Source organism: Leishmania major, chromosome 25 (genome assembly GCF_000002725.2).
Source record: "Leishmania major strain Friedlin complete genome, chromosome 25".
NCBI lineage: Eukaryota > Euglenozoa > Kinetoplastea > Trypanosomatida > Trypanosomatidae > Leishmania > Leishmania major.
In genome coordinates, this window is record NC_007266.2 from 225797 (window position 1) to 246790 (window position 20994).

Below are 20994 nucleotides of genomic sequence, written 5' to 3' on the forward strand. Positions count from 1 at the left end.
GCGGGGAATAGCGAGAGAGACGCAGACCGCAACAACACGTCCTGCGAGAGCAATGCGTGTTGCTATCCACGTTGGCGGAAGTAAAAGAAACACAATCAAAGGAAAAGCAGAAGGAATTAGTAGTTAAGCGTCGGCCGCGCGCAGAGCTATACGCCTACTTGCACTCACGCGCACAGTCGAGACAGACGACAGCGGCTCACGGCGGCACTTGCGAAGACGATTCTCTCCGCCACCGCAATACGAGCCTGTCTTGCCCCCCACCCCCTCCGGTGCGGCGCTCGTGCTCCTCCTCGACGATTTTGTTTGTGCGTTGTCGCCTCGTGCGAGCTGTGGCGTGGGGCTGGCGATGGTGAGGGAGCGCGTAGGCGAAGGTGCGTTGGTGCAGGGCGTACACCGCGTACGAGAGCGATCGAGGGAAGGCCAATGTGCACTGGGCAGAGAAGGCAAGATAAAAGAAAGGGACAAGCGTGACTGGTGTTTAGGTGCGTACACGTTCGCCAATGTGTGCGCATATGGGGCGCGAGAGGGGAAGAGGACGAGGGTGGTGGCTGACGGGAGACACACAGACACATCCACCCGTGAGAAGAGCTCGCGGTGCATGCAAAAGCAGCGGTGGTAATGCCTGGTGTGGTGTAAAGGGTCTTTGCGTCAGGCGGTGATAATCAACGTGTGCTGGTGCACAAGAGCCGTGCAAGAAGGAAAAAAAAAACGATGAAACGAGGGCACCCAAGAAGTACATTCGTTCACTGCTTCATCGTAGGTGCGCGGCGGTGCAGCTGCCCGCCCGCTCCTCCCCCCTCCCCTCCTCCTCCTCGTGTGATCCACCTTTCTGCGGTGTTGCGGCTATTCTCTGCTTTGTTTCTCTTCTCCTGCGTGTTCACGTGGGTATATTAGGTGGTACTTGCTCGGAAAGACAGCAGCAGCAGCAACCTATCAACCACTCCTCCATCACAACCACCAGCGGCGAGGGTCCACGCGGACAGAGCCGCGTGAGCTGTGTCTCGAACGTGCAGCCGCAGTGTCGCTACGCGTAAGCACACACAACCTTGCGCTTGTCTGAGGTGAGGGGGGCTCCTGTTCAGATCTCATTCCCACTCCCGCTCCACAAGCACACGAGAGACGCTACCACTTCGCGTAGTTCATGTACTGCAGCGTCAGCGCCGTGCATACAACGGTGAAGCAGACGTTGATCGGGATCCAGTTGTAGCGGGCAAACACACCGAACATGTACAGCATCCGCGGCACGTCAATGAAGAGGAACTTGGGCAGTCGGCCACCCTCTGTTTTGCACATGTAACTCAGCAGTTTTATCTGCTGCTCTACATCCCGCTTCCCGCGGATCATGCGGAAGAGCGGGGCATATGTGACGAAGGTGCGCCGGATGTGCTTGGCCCACATCTCGTCCACCACGCGGATCGCCTTGTTATAGTCGTCGTTCAGGCAGTAGACGCGCACCATCTGGTTCGCCAGCTCCCGCTGCACAATCTTCGGCTGCGCCACAGAGCAGTCCATGAGCTCCTCGTACAGCTCCTCCGCCTGGAAGACCGTCATCTTGCCCCGTTCCACGTCGTAGCTAATGAGGCTGAAGAGTGGCACCAAGTGGTGGGCCGCCAGGCCGGACAACACATGCGGGTGCTCGCGCAAACCACCCTCGTGGAACCACAGCGTATGGATGGACGGCCGCACCTCCTTGTTCATGAGATGCTTCTCAAGGAAGTTCTCCGCGTTGCGAATGCCGAGCGCCAGCTGCGACAGCGTGACTGAGATCTGATTCTCTGTCCGCTGGAGAGCAAGTGCGTTTTCGATAAGCACGATCTGGTCCATGCGGTTGAAAAGCACCGGTGGCAGAGGCTTGTCCAGCCCCACAGCCCGTAGCGGCGCTTGTGGACGCATAAACTTAAAGTGGTCGTAGCCGGCGCGAATGGTCGGGACGCCGCCGACCAGCAAGGGCCCTACGGGGTAGCAGCTCACCCCCATCCACGGCTCCACATCCATGTGGCCGCGGCGCAGTAGTTGACAGGCGCGCATCCTGCGTGTACAAACTACGCTTGGCCTTACGCGAGAGAGGAAGCCGACAGAAACATACAAATAGAGGACCGCAAGCTGTGTCTGCTTAGCTTGCGTGTGTGAGGTAGTGGTGGCGATGCAGCCATGCCCGTTTTCGTTTCGCAGCTCCCACTCACAGTCGCGGGATCGCATGTGTGTGTGCGCACCGGCGGTGGCAAGCAGTGGCAGGACGAGAAGAGAAAGAGGGGAATGGGGCGAGCAGTCGCATGGCGCAAGAGAAAAACGGCGGAGCGCAGCACCAATATGCAAGACCTACCGTATGCGTGTGTGTGTGTGTGGGGGGGGGGGGTAAACGTTACTTGCACAGGCATGAAGAAGCGCTTACTCAAACTCAGATCATGGTGGCCACCTCGCGCACCTGTGTCTCGTCGATTCTTTGCTGTACTGTTCTTCCCCTCTCTGCGCTACGCGACCTTGATGATGGGAGTTGCTGCGTCCTTCTCGACCTATCCTCCGGTCTGATAGGTGTGGCCCGCGGCGAGACATTGATGAGAGCGGGCGGAGAACTGTGCAGCGGCACAGGCACAGCATGGGAGCACGCCGCGATTCCTCGTGGTTCGCTTACGTGGATATGGATGCCTCAGCAGATTTTCGACGCCTTTTCACAGGCACCAACCAACAAAAAAGAGCGAGAGGAGCCGCGACACCTCCGCTGCCGCAGTACCAGCCCTCATATCTATCTCTCTCCTCGTGCGCCACCGGACAGGAGGGAGGGAGATTCTCTACAGGGGTGGCACCGACTTGCCCATCACCTCCGCCTCAATTCGCGTGGCGAGCAGCGCCGCCTCGTCGTACAGCTCCACCATGCGCCGGCCCAGCTCCGCGCTTTCGGTGGCCGCGGCCGCGATTTCCTGATCGAGCAACGCTACCGGAACATCGATGATGTTCCCGGAAGCATCCTGACCACCACCGAGCTGCACAATGGCCGCACGGAGGGCAGCCCGCTGTGGCGCCAGCTGCCGACGCACAAGCTCGTGAATGCGGCGCCGCTCAAGTGCTGTTTCACGCTCTACCTGTTGAATCAACGTGTCCGGCATTTCGCTGTGAGGGTTTCCATCGGCAACAGGGTCACTCAGCTCGCCGTCTTTCTCTCTGGCGCCGTCCCACAGGCTCTGCGGCATGGCATCCTCAGTTGCGGCATGCAGCACATTCTGGAGTGCCACCACATACGCGTACAGCTCCCGCTCGGCGCGCACGACAGCCTCGGACATGAATCAAGGCACTTATGCCAAACGATGCTTGATGCTGACCTCCTAGATCACACGCACGCACGCACAAATGCATACCGAGGCACAGACGCAGCGAGGGATGCCCGCGATAGTAGGAGCGGTAGCAGGGAGAAAGAGGGACAAGACAGGCAGACAGAGCGAAGGAAAAGGAGTGGAGGTGTGTGCAAACCATAATTCGACGCGCGGGCGAGTCGGCGATGCACCTTGTGAAACGAGAAGAAACGCCCACTCACACAGCACGCAAGCACAGACGCACACTCGACTCTGAGAAAGCGTCTCTCTCCTTTTGTCCCGCCCTTTTCCGCCGCTCTCGTTGCCTCCTGTGTCGTCATTGGCACCGGCTCGCTGTACCTGCCAAGACGGCGTTGTTGGCCTCCTCTCAGAACAGGCACACACTCACACGCACACACAAGCCATCACCTCTGCGGCCACTACGCCAATCTTGTCGTGTGTGTGTGTGTGTGTGTGTGTGTGCTTCACATGACAGCACACTTTTTCATTTGATCTGCCTTGAGCGCCGACTTCGCCTTCCCCGTCAAGCCCCGTAGTCGCTGCACCTCGTCCTTCACCGCAGCCTCGGCACCAGGCAAATCCGCGGGGCACAGCAGCAGCACATCCCCGTTTTGTAGCGTCACCGGAGCGGATGAGGTGGAGGTGCTCGAGCGGCCACTCCATAAGCAGGCTAACTCTCCTTCAGTGCCTGCCGACGCCGCAGCGGCGCCGCTGCCGCTGCCAAGACGATACACAGAGAAGGTGTTGAGCATCGCCCTGGCGTCGCGGTGCTGCGCCATTTGCTGTTCCCCAACCTCCTCGCGCAGGCGATCCACCGCACGGGCGAGCGGCCAGTCGCGGCCAAGCGCGATGCACATGGGCATCAAGGTCACAGGCATGGCGGCATCCGCGACGAAGACCGCCACGACAACGCGCGGGGCAGTAGCAGGGCAAATCGCCGAAGCGCCACACGGACTCAGCTTAGTGTTGAAGAAGTCGAAGCTGTTCAGCGGTGGAGCGTGTTGAAACGGCCACACAGACGCGACCGGCAAAGGTGTCACGTTGCCAGCCACATCGATGGCGGTAGTCGAAGACGGAGTAACATCACCTTCAGCGTCGAGTGCCGGCTCCGGCAGCGCCCCTGTCTCCGGCGCAGAGGCCCCGGCGCGATCCTCCGGCGGCTGAGAGTTGAGGCCTTCTGCGTTGCCTGCTGCCGTGCCTGCGGCACCCACGCCACCTTCTCGAGTGCCTGCCGCGGTACGGCGGAGCAGCTGCTGATGTTGAAGATAGAGACGCGTGGCGAGCGCCTTGACGCGGTCATCGCGGTGGGCAGACGTCCTTGCAGACGTTGACGGAGCAGCAGTCGAGGAGGAGGGTGCCGACGGGCAGGTGGCCTTCCCATACAGGAAGGTTATCATAAGGCGCTGCAGAGCCACCCTCTCCTCCGGAGCCGTGTGCCCTGCCGTGGTGGCGTTGATGAGGCTCAACAGCACCGTCGCATTCACTATCGGTGCTTTCCGGAGAATAGCATCGACCGGAAGCTGCACCAGCGAGAGCGCTGGCACGCAGCGCAGTCTTGACTCGACAGCAGCCGCACTGTCAGTGGCGGTGGCAGCGGGGGCCACACTAAACAAAGTCGCGTGAGCTGAGGATACCCACTCCGACCACCCAGACGACAACATCCGCCCGGTCGCCTCGCTATCCTGCTCCTGCTCCACTGCGGGTACCAATGCATCTCGCAGAAACCCCACGAGTCGATCGCGTAGCTGACCCACGGACATCTCCGTCGCCACAATTAGGCTGCAGACGCCGATGGTATAGGTGGGAGCTTCGCTACCACCCACCGCAGATCCTATGAGGTTCGTCGCTGCGGCGGTGGGTGGTGCAACGATGAGCGCCAGCACACCCGTCCGGCGGCTACGGTATCCGACAGGGGCGAGCACGAGAGGGTGTGCTGGCGTGAACGGGGCGCAGAACGCAGCAACAGGATCGACCGTCGTGGCGCCGTTCCGGTCCTGCGGTCCGAAGGAGACAGCGCGCTGATTTGCTCGCCGCTGCTGCCGCGCCTTCGGTGCGACGTCTTTGTGACCGTGAAAGCGGTGGGCAGCGCAGTAGCAGTCCCCGCACTGAGGGCATGGCGCCAGAGCGCACAGCACGGACTCGCACACGACACATCGCTGCTGATGCAGCGCAGAGGACGCGTTTGACGTCAGTGTCGCGCCAGCTTCGGTAAGCGTTAGCAGCGCCTCTTGCGGAGGCGTGCACAGCGGGGCGGAACTTGACATGATAGCGTCGTCCGCTGCTTTGTTGAGTGGGAACGTCGATGACGCACGAGGAGCGGTGGGCGCGACGTGTGCCGGAATGTGGTGGCAAGTTGCGTGCGCCGCGCAAAATGTGCCACAACACCGCGGACAAGCGTACGGCAAGAAGTCGAACTCACCGCATTCCACGCACGGCGCCCCATCTCCCTCGCAATCCAGACTCATAGCAGCAAACACTCAGAGAGATACAAGCACAGGTGCAGCCCCATCGGAAGAAGCACAGCAACAGGTGGTGCCGTGCGGAAACGCGCAGGCGCCGAAGGTACCGTGAGTGGGTATTTGTGAGGAAAAGGGTGACGTGACAAGATAAAGCGGTGGGCGCTCACGCGACGCACCCCACTCTCTGGCGTCGTCGATGGCGCGCGCACACACACGCGCAAGTCGACGGAGAGAACAGCGATGAAGGGCAGCAGGAGGGAGGGGGTGGGGGTGGATGGAACCACCTGCTGCGGCGGCGGCGTGTGCGTTTTCCTGGAGGGTATAAGATGGGGAGGGGAAGGGGGCACAGACGACAGAGATGTTGTGAAAGACGAGAGGAGTGAGATGAAGAAGGCGCACATGCGCGCACAGCAGGGCGGGCACAGCCGCCACAGCAATCGCCAACGTTCCCTCCCTCAAGAGCTGTCGGAAACGCGGCGAAGAGAGAGGGGGAGAGACGGCGAGGTAGAGAAGGAGGTTGGCTGGCGCGAGTGAGCAAGTATCACCTCTCTCTCGAGTGTGTTCGTGGGTGATGGCCCTTTTTGAGGGTGTTCTTCCGGTCTTGACAGCGCCTATTGCCTTCTTTTTGTTCGCGTTCGAGGGAATACGCAGCTACAGCCACTACACTTGCCCACCGAGAGAGAGAGAGAGAGCGAGGGGAGAGAGAGTCAAGCAGGCGTGTATGCCACCACTTGACCATACATGTATACAGATCAGAGTCGCCTGGACACCAGCATGCAAGACAGGGTGTAAGTCGGCACACACAGAAAGAGAGAGAGAGGGAGAGCGAGCAATGCATGCGCATATATGCATATATATATATATATACGTGCATGTGCACCTGAGAAGCGCAAGCAGAAGCAACCGATGCTCTTCTCACGCACCTAATACCAACGCCAGCGCTCCAGGCGGTTGTACTTGTGGATGAACTCCTTCGTGTACACCTGGGCCGGGTAGTAGTTCTTCTCCTGGTAGTGCGAGTACTGCGGCATGTACGCAGCGTGGTACAGGTAGACACAGATGGCCATAGGCGAGAAACCGAGGAAGAACGCCGGCACAAACGTGTCGCTCATCGTCCATTGGTGCGGCGGGTTGAACCAACGACCAGAGTGAGGAGGGGCGAAAAGGTTCGATGTGGCATGGCCACGAGATGCGCAAGTGCGGCGCAGCATGGCGGCTGTGCGTGTGTGTGTGTGTGTGTGTGTGTGTGTGTGTGTGTGTGTGTGTGCGTGTGTGTGTGTGTGTGCACGACAACACTGAAAGAGAAACGAACCGAAAAGGGGGCAGATGAGGGCGAGGAGCCAACAAGGGCAAAACCACAGCGTTACTCGGCTGCTGGTGCGAGAGATGAGGAAAGGAGGAAAGGCTGCAGCAAGACCTCTCCAGCGGTGCTGCAAAGGTCTTTTGTCACTCTACTTCGACTCCCTTCAACTGCTTACAGCTAAACAGCGTCCGGCGAGCTTACCCCTCCCTCAGAAAAGGACTCCAAAGCCGGAGAGGGGGCGCCTTCCATGTCAGAAAAGTGGGCTAAAATCCGCTAGTCTGCCAAGACCTTCCTACTTTCACGCAGATGCGCGCAGTGTCTATGGTTGAGTGAAAGAGATGGCAGGGCAGGTTCATGCAGGCAACTCTGCACAGATGTATGATTGCGCCTTGGTTTCTCTCTTGCCCAGGAAACGGCAAAACAACGCAGCGGTGATGTCGACGCAGCACAATATGTATCCATAATAATAGAAGACAGCGAGCGCATCGCCAGAAATGCAACGAGAAAAGAAAGAGAAAGATAAAAAAAAGAGTCGAGGAAGAGCGGGGCGGAGGACGAGAGAGAAGGGCCATCCAGACGATGCGAGACGAGCAGAATCAAGAAGGGGAGGGGAAGACGGCAAACAGAAGCACAGGCGGCAGAGGGCGCGGTCTCCTTTCTACTTTGAAGCGTGTTCATTTCTCTGCCATACAACATGTGCTCAACTCCACACTACCCCAACCGATCACAGGCCCCATCCGCGCGGTTCGAAGCAGCCGAAGGCACACATCACAGCACTGCCGCTCCTCTCATTTGAGCACGGCCTCTGTCCCACACCCTACCCACCCACCCGCTGAGCAGGTCGCCTCACAGCCGCTCCCAGTCAGGCCGGTTGCCGCCTGATGCATCTCCCTCGAGGTGGCTGAGGCTCCCCCCACCACCACCGGCAGGCAGCGAGGACCGGGTGGGCTGCGCTCGAGTTACGTGGGCACGCTGACCATCATGTGGGTAGCGCAAGCGTGTTTTTTGTCGCAGATCTGTCCGACGCAGCCTCATCCAGGACCCGACCGCCGACATGAGCCGCTATACATCGCTCTGACATCCCCACGTTGTAGGTGCTTGACCCTGTCAGTACCAGAAGGGGTCAGGTGTTGGAAGAAATAGGATGGCTGCTTGGCTCCCCCACAGAGTGGGTGTACCGGGCCCTCGGATACCACTCTCTCAGGTGTGCCCCCACCCCATCGTCAGGGGGCGGGGGTGGAGGCACAAAGCGAAACGAGGAGCAGCAGAGAAGGCCATCGATTCAGGCAAGCGTGCTCTCTGGCGATCGTGCTTGAGCGCGGCACACTACGGCGAGATGTCGGTGAGGTTCGTTTGCTTCTCATTTCGCAAAAGAGGGAAGTTGTTCACGTGCACACATCTGTGAGTGTCGCGGGTAGCCGCACCGGACACTTGGTGCGTGTATGTGTATGTTGGTATGCGTATCGTCATCAAGGCACATGCACAAACACCCGTACGCCTCGATGTGCGGTCGAGGCAGGAAGTCGCACACCGTGAAAGCCAGAGAGAAGGGAAAAAGACGTGTCTGTATGGCCCCCTGCGCTCTCTTAGTTTCAAGGCGTAGGCAACGCAGCGGAAGAAAGGGTGTGCCGTCAGCTTGGCAGGATCAAAACACAGACGTACCGAAAAGGGACGCCACAGCGAAGGCAAAGAGTGCCATAAACACCCAGATACACAGCCTAACGACTCGCTCGCATGCACAACCACCGCACAGGCGGCCTCAAACGGCAAAAAACCCACAAGCGAAGCAAAACGAGCTGAAAAAGAAAAAAGGCGAACAAAGAGGGCGGAGAACCGAGACGAGCGACGACGACACCCGACAAGGGACACCGTTCTGGTAACGCCCTTTCGCAGCAGCAAGCAACAAACACAGTCGTCGTGCAACAACAGCGCACATTGTCACACACTCACCAGCCAAGACATTCCCGCGCGATACTAAACACACAAAAAAAGAGAGAAGCGGGAGCAAAGGAGTCAGTGAGAGAAAAAAACGAAAAGAGCACCGAGCATCAGAGACGCTTCAGCCACGTCGACGCACACGCAGACCCAGACACAAAGGAAAGACGGAACAAACAAAAAACGAAAGAGTTAGAGGCAGTATGTGTATATGTATGTGTGGTGAGTGGGTGTGTGCGTGCATGTGCGTGTGAGAAAGTGAGAAACACCGGCAGATGCGCGCGCACACACATGTACATATATATATACATATATACACACAAGCGCAGCAGACACGCAAACCAGCTACAGAGCACCAGGAACGATAGCCATAGAAAGGTACAAAAAAAAAACGCTCAGACGTCAGCGTAGATTACGATCACCGTTGTAGATTATGACGACGAATACGTGGGTAGCCTCAATCTGCGCTCAGAGCACGCGAACCTCGTCCTCCTTTGCGAGCCTTCCACTTAGCGCGCTATCGTTCCCGACCTCGCTCCTTCCCAACCACCTCATCCACCCCCCCCCCTCCCCCTCGCGCCCTCTGCACGCTTTTCCTCCTTTTTGGTCGTCCTTCATGAGGCTTGAGATACATGTGTGCATAGCACATCACACCGCATCCCACATGGGGTCCATGGTGAGCACCGAAGTCGCTCGAGGGAAGGAGAGGGACCCCGCGGCATCCAAAGCGTGCACCCGCAGAAAACGACCGACAGACTCAGCAGCGTTAGTGGACAACAACATGCACCAAGAGCTCATCATCAGCGCCACGTACATATATATATGGGCTGTCGGGTGGGTGGGGGTGTCTCTGCAATAGTGAAAGTCGAAGTGATAAGGAGGGGGGGGGGCATAAAGAGGGAGCGCACTAGCAATGCTGTGCTCGCTCACTTATGCTGCTGGTTGGAGAATTGGTCCAAATTACCCCACATGCTGCCCAAGTTACCCCTGCTGTTCGTGGAGTCGAGAGTCCTCGCTGTGTCACTTGCCAGTGGCTGGCCCCACGTATCGGACAGCTGCGGAGGTGGTGCAGATGTCTGGCCCCAATCGCCGGGCTGCGGCTGCTGCTGAAACTTACTCCAAGAATTCGACGTCTGCGATGCCTGTCGCGGCTGCGATGCCTGTTGCGGCTGCGATGCCTGTTGCGGCTGCGATGCCTGTCGCGGCTGCGATGCCTGTTGCGGCTGCGATGCCTGTCGCGGCTGCGATGCCTGTTGCGGCTGCGATGCCTGTCGCGGCTGCGATGCCTGTTGCGGCTGCGGTGTCTGTTGCGGCTGGTCCCACGGGTCCCGCGGCTGAGACGAAGGAACTCGACCCCACGAGCCAGCGCTGCCGTTGTTACCCACGTGCTGTTGCTGCGAGGGTCCTTGTTGGGGCTGGCCCCAAGAGTTCGACTGCTGCTGCTGAGGCTGACCCCATGAGTTGCTTGTTGAGACGGTGGCCGATTGGCCCCAAGGGGTGAACTGCTGCTGTTGCAGCGGCGGCACGGACTGTTGCGGCGCTTGCTGTGGTGCACCCCAAGCATCGTTGGCTGTCTGTGGCTGTCCCCATTCGTTCTGAACGCGGGTCGGCTGTTGTTGGGGCTGGACCCACGAGTTCTGCTCTGGTGGAAGTCCGGAGCGGGAGTTGAGGAAGGAATTGAAGGGGCCCGGCGACGAAGCAGGGGCGGCGACAGCGGGCTGAGAGAACAGGGCAGGGGCGAAGAGTTCGTCCAGCGCATTCGTCGCGGGCGGGTTGGGCGAGGGGGCCTTTACTGGGGTGCTGGATGGCTTGTCCGAGTTCAGCGTCGGCAGCGATACGCCCTCGCGCCGCGCCCGTTCCTCCTCCTCCTGCTGGAGTCGCATGGCGAGTCTCTCGTCGTCCTCCGCGGTAACTTTCTGGCGCTCAGCCTCGCTCTGGCGCTGGCGGACCTTGGTTGCGTACATCTCCTCCAGCTGCTCGGCCGAAACGCCGCTACGGCGCTCCTCGTCACGCTGCAAGCGCAGCGCCATCTCCATGTCGCACCGTTCCTGCTCCTCCTTGGTGCGCGGGCGCGACAGTACCGCCGAAGGGGGCGGCGAGGACCGGTAGGAGTCATAGGCCTGGCGGGAGCCCTTGACATAGCTTCGGTACCGGTCACAATCGCGGCTGCCGCCATAGCTGCCAGCTCCGCTGTAGGGGGCGTCGCTGTTCGGGCCGCCACCATCGCTAGCGTTGTGGGAGAGTTTCGCCTTGATCTGCGCAGCTACCATACGCTCCTCACGCAGCTGCAGGCCATCACTGAGAAGGTCCGCGACCTTCTTCGCACGCTCCCGTACTGACACGCCGTGATCGACACCCTTGGGGTTAGTGTAGTAGAAGCTGGTAGAGATGGTGCGGATGATGGGCACCAAGGCGGAGATCTCCGGCAGGTAACGGTCGTCGACGTTGCGGGCAAGATAGTCGATGACGAGCAGCGACTTGTAGCACGGGCGCCACGACTTGTCGCGGTTGTTGAGGCGGGTGCGCAGCTCGTTCAAGATTTCGGGACCGCCGCGGGGGTAGGCGTTGCATACGGCATCCATCTGCGGTCCTGTCGGCCCCCATTTTTCATCGTTGGTCGCATCGTGCACGATTTGGACGTACTCGCTCCTTGTGGCCATCACGCGGCCCCACTCCTTCACAGACCACAGCTGCTGTGTGAAGTTCATATCCCCCCTTTTCAATGGTTAAGCGGCGGTGGTGGTCGAGTTCGACTCTCCGGGTGTACGCGCTTAGACGCGAGTCTGGAGGGGGAGGGAGGGAGAAGGCAACGGTATACAGATGATGCGCTCTCTCTAGCTGGAACGAGCAGAGAGTTCAACGCGGTGAAAGGAAAGGGCCTGCTGTTCCGAGAAAGTGCAGGAGGTGCAGATACTCTTCCGACGCACACGCACACACACACACACAGACACACACACACGCACAGAAGCGGAGAGATGAAGTAACAGAGAATGCACAAAGCTTTGCCTCTACGCTCAGGCTTGGAGACATAGAAGGAGCTCTACTACACTTCTACACTTCGATTATGACCAGAAAACAAGGGAGAGATAAGCTTCTGTTGATGTGCGCACGCGTGTGTGTCTATTTGCCCTTGATTTCCTCGCCTTCTTTTAGTGGCTTTTAGAGAGCTGACCTTGTTCTACGTGGGGGAATATCGTTCGCTTGTTGCGCTGCTGTTCCCTGCTATGTTTACGTGTGTATCCCTGTGTGACAAGCAGAGAGAGACACACACAAGTGTGCGCACTCGGAGCGAGTGGGGAAGGGGAGATCCGACAATGCGTGAAAAGGGGGCAACAAGACCACTGAGGAGTGGACGAAACAGAGAGAGAGAGTCTGTGAGACACGGGGTGGGAGAGCAATCTGGCGAGCCTGAGCGGGTGCGAGTGAAAAGAAACGCACAATCCAATGAAAGGGGCCCGCAGAGAACCCAAACAACAACAAAGCAAAGGAATGGTCGGCCGACCTGCGCTCGCGCACACACACGCAGACAGAGACAGAGGGGGGAAGAGGGAGGGGATGGAAACAGGGGCCCTGGTCGTATGTGGAAGAGAGAGCGAGAGAGTGAGCGGCAAACGTTCGGCTCGTCGAAAGAAAGAGGTAGGCGGAGATGTGCAGAGACACGCTGCAGAGTGGTGGTTGGGAAAAATGAGGGGAAGAGAAAAGAAGGGGGAGAACTGGGCATGACTTTCGCGCAGTTTTGCGTGTGTGTGTGTGTGTGTGTGAAGGGGGGGGGGGGCAAAGGGGGAGGAGGAGAGGGCAAGAAGTGAGAGGGCGCACGGAGAAGAGAGAAGCGAGGTAAGGTGGCATTGTGAAGGGAGGGAGGGAGGGGAGGGAAGGAGAAGTCATACAGACATGTACGAAATATGGAAACAGAGAAGTGACAGGGATAGCAAAGGAGGATAGGAAGTCAAGCACACCACTTTGGGTCTCCTCATACCCCTCGTCGCTGCTCCTCATCCTTCTCGTATCAGCTCCGTCCTGTGGATGCTTCTCCTTTAGCATGCCTGCCATCCAGAAGAGTCACTACTTGACAGCCGCAGCACAAGAGGTGCACCGGTGCGACAAGCAATGGAGCTTCCAAATGCTGTCCGCGCCGTCCTTCTTGTCATCGTCATCTCCGATTGGGTTGTCTGCCGGGGAGTGAGACCTCATCCTCGTGAGCGCGACCTCGGCGCACAGATAATCACGCACCCAGAGAATGGAAGAGAAAACCCAAAAGAAGATAGTAACGCAGACACGCAGCACACCACCAATCTCACGAGTCCTAGCTTGTCAGCGGCGGGCAAAGAATGCCCGTATACGGACAAACAAAAAGAGGACTCGGTCTATACAGATTAGAAAACCAGAGACGTGATGGTGGGCCGTGTGAAGAGGCGGACTCAGGTGCAGGACGTCGTTATAGAAAGACGTGAGCATACACCACTCGCTTGTATCTCCTCCTCGTCTCTCTGTCACCGAGCCAGCATTCGCAACATCAAGAGAGCAGCGGTCTCGGCTGCCCGCGGCAGTTTTCCCTCTTCATAGACATCACTCACGGTCGCCGGGCAGAGCAGCGAAGCCGCAAAAGAGAGAAAACAAAGAGAGCAAGATAGACATCAACAAGAGACGAAGGGAAAGGAGAAAGAGAGAGAGAGAGAATGAGGGTTTGGGGGAAGGGGCAGGTTGGGCGGAAGTCGTGGAATAGCTGGTCTAGGAGGAAGAGCAACAACAGCGGAAAAGGGAATGAGCTGATGGAATAGAGAAGGCGAGAAGCGTCGTTCCCATGGCTGGAAAGGAATAACAAGAGAGCCGACAAATATGGACGCGAAAACAACAACAAAAGAGCACGACACATCGCAGACGTTGAAAGCAGAACAACAGTGCAGGAGAAGGCCAAGGAAAAGAAACGGCGGTGGCGGTGGTGGTGGTGGGTTCTTCCAATGCGCACAGAGAGAAGAGCGGCACAATGTGGAAAGGGTGAGAGGCACACGTGCGCACACGGCGGAGGATGATGCAAGGAAAAGGCGGCACGGGGGAGAGGGACAGTGAAATAGAGAAAAGAAAAAGAGGGCCAAGGAAGGGGGAAGGGGGGAGGGGGCAAAAGCAACACAAAACGAAGCAAGTCCACAGACCCCGCCCATCGCGACGCCTCACATGTTGGACGTTCTCCATCTCTCCTTTTCTCTCTCTCCCTCTCTCTCTCTCTCTCACACACATGCAGGAATGCGCACCAGTGCAACAACGGTTTCGTCTCGCATTCGATTTACCTGAACCACAACGAGTCCGTTCCGTAACTCCGATTTTCTGCGTCGAGGCGCATCATCATCTTCGCCTCAAGCGCCGAAGCGCGCGCACGGGATGCAAACATCACGGAGCAGTAAGTCCTTCAGATGCCCGCGGGCAGGTGGGCAAGATATGCGGAGCAAGGCATCACATAGCAACAGCGGAGGAGAACACACAAGCACGAGCCGAAGACAAACGAAAAAAGCCAGGCAGCTCTTCGGGAGTGGCCGCGTGAGGACGACGCACACACACACACACACACAAACACACGCGCGCGCACGAGCATATATATATATATATATACATACACGCACACACAGCAAAACAAAATGAGAGACGCAGAAGCCGAGGTGGCTGAGGAGAACAGCGGAATCCACCCGCCCATCCCCGTGAAAGCGGAACACAGGAGGAGAGAGGGAAAAGCAGGAGGCGAGGGGCGAGTAAAGATCCGGGGTGCGAGGAAGAGGGGAGGGAGGTTTCTGTCTCTGTGTGTGTGTGTGTGTCTGTGTGTCTACGCACTGACCGAGGCGGCGCTTTGGATGGGAGGAAGAGGAGGGTGTTAAACGGGTCTACCAACGTCGCGTCAGAAATATGCACATGGTACCGGCCCATAAGTGCCCTTTCTGCATGCGCGTGTTTGTGTGTACGCGTGTCCTCGTGTGTGTTGATGTCTTGCTCGCTCGCTCGCTCTCTCTCGCCCTGGGAGAGAAGTGGGCGGAGGGGGTGGTGTTGCTAGTGAGTAGCCACGATGCACGGAGGTTGAGGTGGAAGGGGCGGCGGATTCGACTACAAGACGGAGAAAAGACTGAAGGTATAAGAGAAGATTCAACACACCTGGAAGGAACAAAGGAGGGAGAAGGGCGCCGATATGCGTGTGGGGTGTGCCTGCCAATGGTGCACACATGCAGAGAAAGAGAGGGTGGGGCACACCAACGTGTTACCACCAGGGCCACCCCCTCTTCTCCCTCCGAAAGAGGGGGGTCAAGAGAAGAAGAGAAACGCGCGCCAGTGCGTGCACAAGTGGGAGCATGAGCACAACGTCCACATCGGGTATGCGCCAACAAGTGCTACGCGCCGTACCATTGGCAGCGAACGCACGCACAAGCACTCTCTCGCCTCAGTGCAAATGAGGGTGGCCATGGTTGCGGGACTCGGACCTCTTCGGCATCTCCTCCACCGCCGAGAACACCGGCCGGCGACTGAAGGACTGACGACGTGACCTCGGCCTATGTGCCATGGCCACCTCTTCGGTGGCTTGAATCGCCGACGCCACTGCAGCAAACGAGCTCTGGTGCGAGGCACATCTTCCGGTAGGACTGCCGACAGCGCCCGTCAGGGGCGGGTGCGAGTAGAAATTGGGAACGCCGCCGCCCAGATTGATCGTTCCACTGGGCCGCACATGCGGCGTCTGGTGCAACGAGCCAACGTTCTCTCCGCTCCTCGGCGCTGTCAAGAGGTGGAATCCTTCCGGGCTAACGCTAGACTGGGCGCCGGCGTATCCGGGGCGCCCCCCTGCCGGCGGACGCAGCAGCGGCACCGCCACCATCACAGAGCCTTGTGGCGGGGGACTTGCACTGGCGTGGCCAACACCAGCCATACCGCTAGGCGCGCCAGCGCTTCCGCTGGTTGGCGACCCGCCCACCTTGCCACCGCTCTGCTCACTCGCGGGAGGGTAGCTTTGAAGCGCTGAGAAGAAGCTGCCGTTGCCGCACCCGTTTGGCACACCACTGCCTTGCTGCGGCACGGACATGAGGCCGCCCGCGACAGTGGAGACGAAGTATTGGCTCTGCGGCCGGACGAGCGCCTGTCGCGGGTAGCGCACGTACTTCACGCCGCCGTTCTGCACAGGCCCCACGCGGTGTGGCAAGGGGCCAGGAGTCAGCGCAGACGGCGCGGCTGCCAGTGGCGACGGAGACGACGGCCTGCTGCCGGTGTGCAGCGTCTGCCGCGGTGGCGGCGCTGGCGACAACTTCAGGGCGCCCTCGCTCGGCTGTCGCGAACCGAGCTGCACGCCGTTGTGCTCGTGGCCTGGAGTGTTCCCGGAGGAAGCGCGGCGGGCGTGCATGAATGCCTTCGGGGGAAGTCGCTCCTCCTTCAACCCAGGTGCACAGGGTATCGCTGTATTCAGACGATCCTTTGCCGCCGGTGTGCCTGGCCCGGCGCTGCTACGGCCACTCCCTGGCGACGCCAGAGGTGCGATAACGGCACCCTTGGCGTTGCGCTGCAGCGGAGGCAGGCCGACAGCGCGACAAACCTCGTTGCACTTGTGGCTCTCGAGGAAGCGCCGGATGCCCTCTTCGCCGAGGTTGCCGCGGCCGTATCCCTCCCCGTCTGAGGAGAGAATCTGCGGGTCGGTGTAGTAGTCGTCGACGCCTTGGATGTCCACCACCATCAGCTCATGATCGCTGGCGTGGTACGTGAAGTGCGAGAAGGCCTGCGGCGTCCACCGCGCCTTTCGCCGCACGTAGCCGCAGTTGTTATTGTACTTCACAAACTTGCCTGTCAGCTGCGGCTCCATGGCGAGTATCAGCGGCGGGTTGCGCTTCGGTAGGATCAGCACAGCCGCAGGGACGAAGCGGACCTCCTTCGGTGGCTGCATCGTGTTGAAGACACGTGCCCAGTGCCCCGCAATGCTGTGCATGGAGACGTCGTCAAAGTACTGGTCGTCCTTCACGGTCGACCTCAAATACCGCTTCGCCACCAAGAGGCAGTTGAGTCGACGCATGTCGATCATGTAGTAGGACGCACGCATGTTCCCCTTCGAGAAGGGCTGCGGGCTGAGCACCACGCTCGTCTCCACACTGCCCCAGCAGCCCTCGGTGAGGTTCCACTCGTGGATGATGGCCGGCTCGGCGTAGCTGTGCAGCTGCGGTACGCAAGAGCAGCGGTACTTGAGATCGGAGAAGGCAGCCACAGGGGGCGGCACAGTGCAGCCTCCCACCAGCTGCAACACCTCCGGCACCAAGCTACCGCTGCTACTGTAGCTGCTGTAGCTGTACCCGGTGCTGCCGTCGGCGCTCTCATCGTCGCTACTGCGGCTCCGCAAGGAAGAGCACGACGAGGACGGGCTCTGTCTGGCCTTCCGCGCCGCTGCCACTGCTGCTGATACAGCTGCCACCGGTGTTAGGGCGTTTTGCCCTGCGCCACACCCTTCCGCGCCACCAGCACCCTTCGCCACCGGCTCGACTGCTTCCGGCACCCCATCGTTGGTATGAGATCGACTGTATGCGGAACAGTACGACATGGAGGTGACGGAGATGGCGGCGGTCCCCTTCGTGACGGCGCCTGTCAGCGCATCGCCCGTGGGAGACTGGTTCAGGCCTGGCTCCACTGATTGGCTCGCCTCCGCATCTGGTCGAAGAGGCAGGCTTGACCCTTGACAATGATCGGCCCCACATTCTGAGGCAGACGCGGTCATCAACGATACATTGCTTGCATCGGCCGAAGCGACATCGCCATTTGCATTCGCCACGGAGACAAACACGGCAGTAAGCGAGGAGCTGCCCGCCGCCAGCGAGGGCAACCGATGCCGCTGCTGCACCCCCTGTTGCTGCTTCAGCTCCAGAATGGCAGCTGTTCCGGATCCTGCCGCGGCTGCGGGAAGGTGTGGGGCTAGACTCAGCGCACTCCCGTCGGACATCGGAGCGCCCTCCGGAACCACGCCGACGACGGCGCCGCTTTCGTCCATCGGTTGTCTGCGCGGTGGACCTCGGCTCTCGTTGGCATCGTAGTTATCCGCGCTGCCGCCATTTGCACCAAGCGTAGCATCGCGCTCCACGCCGAAGCCCTCGGCATCCGCCTTGCGGGCCTGCAGCTGCCCCTCCAGACCGCTGACGTTGGCTGGGGTGCTGCTGCTTTCGTGGAGGAAGCTGTTCGCGCCTCCCTGATGTTGCTGCCTGCCAGCAATGTCGGTGAAAAAGCGACGCCGAAACGGCGCCGGGGTGCTCGACATCGACTTAAACGGGTGCGTCGTGCTGGGAACGACAGGAGCGCCTCCACCAGAGGCGCTCGTGCACCGCCGCCCTTGAAGCGCCTTCAGCGAGGAGCTGCTTCCGTCGGCCAGCGCATTGGTGGTCGCGCTACAGGTGCTGGCGAGGACCTGCGGCGAAAGCGTCGCGGCAAGATCCTCCGAAGAGCACCTATCGACCAGGTTCGGGACGCTCTGCTCGACTTCCGATTTTGTTGATGACTGCCGCGCGTGTGAGCTTGTCATCTTGGCAGCAGGGTCTGCAGACGCAGCGGTAACAGGTGCCAAAGGCTGAGGCAGTTCCGGCGAGGACGACAGCGGCGGATGGTGCTTAACAGCACCCGCCGCGGGCACGGGCGCCGGAGAGAAAGAAGCAGAGGGGTCGCTGCTGTGGTGCGGCCTGCTGCCGCTCCAGTCACCATGATCGCCACGCTCAAGGTGTGGCGAGGCAGCCGCTGCGGAGGAGCGCATTGCCTTCTTCGCAGCACGACGGCGCTGATGCTCCGCCTTGTACTGGCGACGCTCCTCCGACGACATCTCCTTCATCTTCTCCTGCTTCAGCTGTCGTTTGCGCTGCCGCTTGCGGGCCAGGGCGCTGGCCGATCTGTGAGCTACCGCCACCGCCTTCAGCGCATCAAAAGCCACCCCGCTCTCGCCCTCCGCCACTGCCTCATCGTTTTTTTGCCGCTTGGCCTTGCCCTTCTTCCGCGTCTTCTTCAGGCGGCGCTTCGCCCGCTTCTGGTGCGCGGCGTCGTCGTTCTCGATGGAGTCGCTGGGTCGCTGCTGGCCCGTCGCGCCGCGCGCGGCGGTAGTGTAGTTGTCGTGGTCGAGGCTTTGCAAGCTTCCGTGTTTGGGTCCACTAGAACGCTCGCCGGTCGGCGGTCGCGTCGCCTCTTGCACGTAATCACCGCCCCCGAGAACGGCGGTGTCCAAGCGGCTGAAGCCCGAGTTCGCGATGGGCGTGACGGCCGCGTTTCTGGCGAATGGAGAGGCGGGGGTGCTTGCACAGGTCGTTTGCGCCATCCCAGTCGAGTTCTGTGAGGACGACTGACCCGTCAGACCGCCTGCCAGCGTCAGCGGTGACGCCTCCACCGTGAGCGACACCGGGGCTGTGGCAAGCATGCTGGTACCGCCGCCGCGGTCGCTGATCTCTATTGGGGTCGGCCGATGTTCTCTCGTCTTGGCATCGTCGTCGCTGCCCATGTCCATGACAGTCGCACGGCCTGCGGACTGCACCAAGGCGAACGAGCTGGATGGCTTGATTGAGTCGACGTCACAACGCTCATCTCTGCTTTGGGGGAGGTCCGCCGGATGCAGCGGCCGCGGTGGCTGCCCAACAGCGGCCGACGCCTCCAACACAATCTTCAGGGCTGGCGCAAGGCACGGACCCTCGTCTTCGTGGGGCATCGAGTTGAGCGAGAAGGTGCAAGACAGAGTCGGCAACTCAACACCAGCACTCGAACCCTCCAGCTCCTGCAGGGTGGTGGGAAGCTGGCGACCTTGCAAGCTAGCGCAGGCGCTCGTCAGAGAACGTGTGATGAGTGGCAGTTGCACCTGCGACGGCACATCATTCCTGCCGCCGTCCATGCCGCTGGAGTCTTCTCGGTCGCTGGGAAGGCGATCACGCACTCTGCCGCGGTGCAGCCGGAGCGCGCTGCGTGATATGGACGATACTGACGACTCGACGAGGGAGATGCTTTCGGACAGAAAACCACCTCGTAATGCGGCGTTTGGCAAGTCCTTGCCCGACGGGGATGTGCCTAGTAACCCAGCCACCGGCCCGCTAGGGCCTAAACTTCCCAGAGTGGACAACGCACGCGGCGATAGAGCGCGCGAAGCAGTACCAACCCTACCCTGTGGCGTTGGCGGTTGTGCGGCATCAACGAGAGAGGAGCTCGTGCCTTGACCCTGCTGCTGCCCATTCATCGATTGGGTGGAAGGGATGGCGAGCTCGGTGAAAAGCTCCTTGCGCGAGGCCATCATACCGGCCAGCAGCGGCAAGCTTGCCTGGGAGGTCGGTACACCTCCGCTACAGGATCCCATGGTGGGGTTAAGACTACTGTCGCAGCTGGTGTGGTGATGATGCTTGTCGTTCTTGTGCCGCCGTGGCTGGTCTATGGATTGCCGGTGACTAGGCAGAGGAGGCGAAAGCCCACCAAAGGTGGCCGCCAATCCGGTACTGCTGCGTTGGGACGCCGCCTCATCATGCAGTTGCAGCGGAGACAAGTCCATGCGATGTGACAAGCTGACTTTGGAGTTGCGTGAGGCACTCAGGTTGGAGGAAGAAGTGTTCTGAAGCCTGTCCAAGAGCTCTGTCACGCCAGGCCACATAATACGGTTGTAGACCACGAAAACGTCAGCAACGGCCGTGTGCAGTGTGGATGTCACCAAGAGGATGTGTTTGTGTGCACGCTGCCCTGCTCGGTCCCCCCTGTGGTCGAATTACCCGAGTACAACGCGAGGATGCGGAGACAAGGGAGGAGCGTGGGCACGCAAACACAAGAAGAACCGAAAACAGCCGAGAAAGAAAAAGAGAAGAGGAGACGAGGTGATGTGTGATCTCTACAGGGTGACAGAGGCAAAACCAAACAAACGAAAGCGGCAAGCGTCGACGGAAGACAGAGGGAGGGAGGGAGGGAGAAGAGGGAGGGAGAAGAGGGAGGGAGAAGAGGGAGGGAGAAGATGGATGGAGGGAGGGAGAAGAGGGAGGGAGGGAGGGAG

The 20994-nt window shown here is 59.9% G+C and overlaps 6 protein-coding genes across 6 annotated transcripts; all 6 read right to left on the reverse strand.

The window, feature by feature from the left end:
- Positions 1-1122: 1122 nt before the first annotated feature.
- Positions 1123-2199, reverse strand: LMJF_25_0630 (conserved hypothetical protein; the record flags this gene model as incomplete). Its single annotated transcript, XM_001683764.1, has 1 exon — positions 1123-2199. The coding sequence occupies one exon, from the start codon at positions 2197-2199 to the stop codon at positions 1123-1125; it is 1077 nt and encodes a 358-aa protein (XP_001683816.1).
- A 590-nt stretch (positions 2200-2789) lies between these two features.
- On the reverse strand, positions 2790-3278 carry LMJF_25_0640 (conserved hypothetical protein; the record flags this gene model as incomplete). Its single annotated transcript, XM_001683765.1, has 1 exon — positions 2790-3278. The coding sequence occupies one exon, from the start codon at positions 3276-3278 to the stop codon at positions 2790-2792; it is 489 nt and encodes a 162-aa protein (XP_001683817.1).
- Positions 3279-3772: 494 nt separating this feature from the next.
- LMJF_25_0650 (conserved hypothetical protein) lies at positions 3773-5773 on the reverse strand (the record flags this gene model as incomplete). The annotated part of the gene is made up of 1 exon (XM_001683766.1): positions 3773-5773. The coding sequence occupies one exon, from the start codon at positions 5771-5773 to the stop codon at positions 3773-3775; it is 2001 nt and encodes a 666-aa protein (XP_001683818.1).
- A 917-nt stretch (positions 5774-6690) lies between these two features.
- LMJF_25_0660 (conserved hypothetical protein) lies at positions 6691-6978 on the reverse strand (the record flags this gene model as incomplete). The annotated part of the gene is made up of 1 exon (XM_001683767.1): positions 6691-6978. One exon carries the CDS (start codon positions 6976-6978, stop codon positions 6691-6693), a length of 288 nt encoding a protein of 95 aa, XP_001683819.1.
- A 2953-nt stretch (positions 6979-9931) lies between these two features.
- On the reverse strand, positions 9932-11713 carry LMJF_25_0670 (putative epsin; the record flags this gene model as incomplete). The annotated part of the gene is made up of 1 exon (XM_001683768.1): positions 9932-11713. The coding sequence occupies one exon, from the start codon at positions 11711-11713 to the stop codon at positions 9932-9934; it is 1782 nt and encodes a 593-aa protein (XP_001683820.1).
- Positions 11714-15423: 3710 nt separating this feature from the next.
- On the reverse strand, positions 15424-20604 carry LMJF_25_0680 (myosin heavy chain kinase c-like protein; the record flags this gene model as incomplete). Its single annotated transcript, XM_001683769.1, has 1 exon — positions 15424-20604. One exon carries the CDS (start codon positions 20602-20604, stop codon positions 15424-15426), a length of 5181 nt encoding a protein of 1726 aa, XP_001683821.1.
- Positions 20605-20994: the final 390 nt, after the last annotated feature.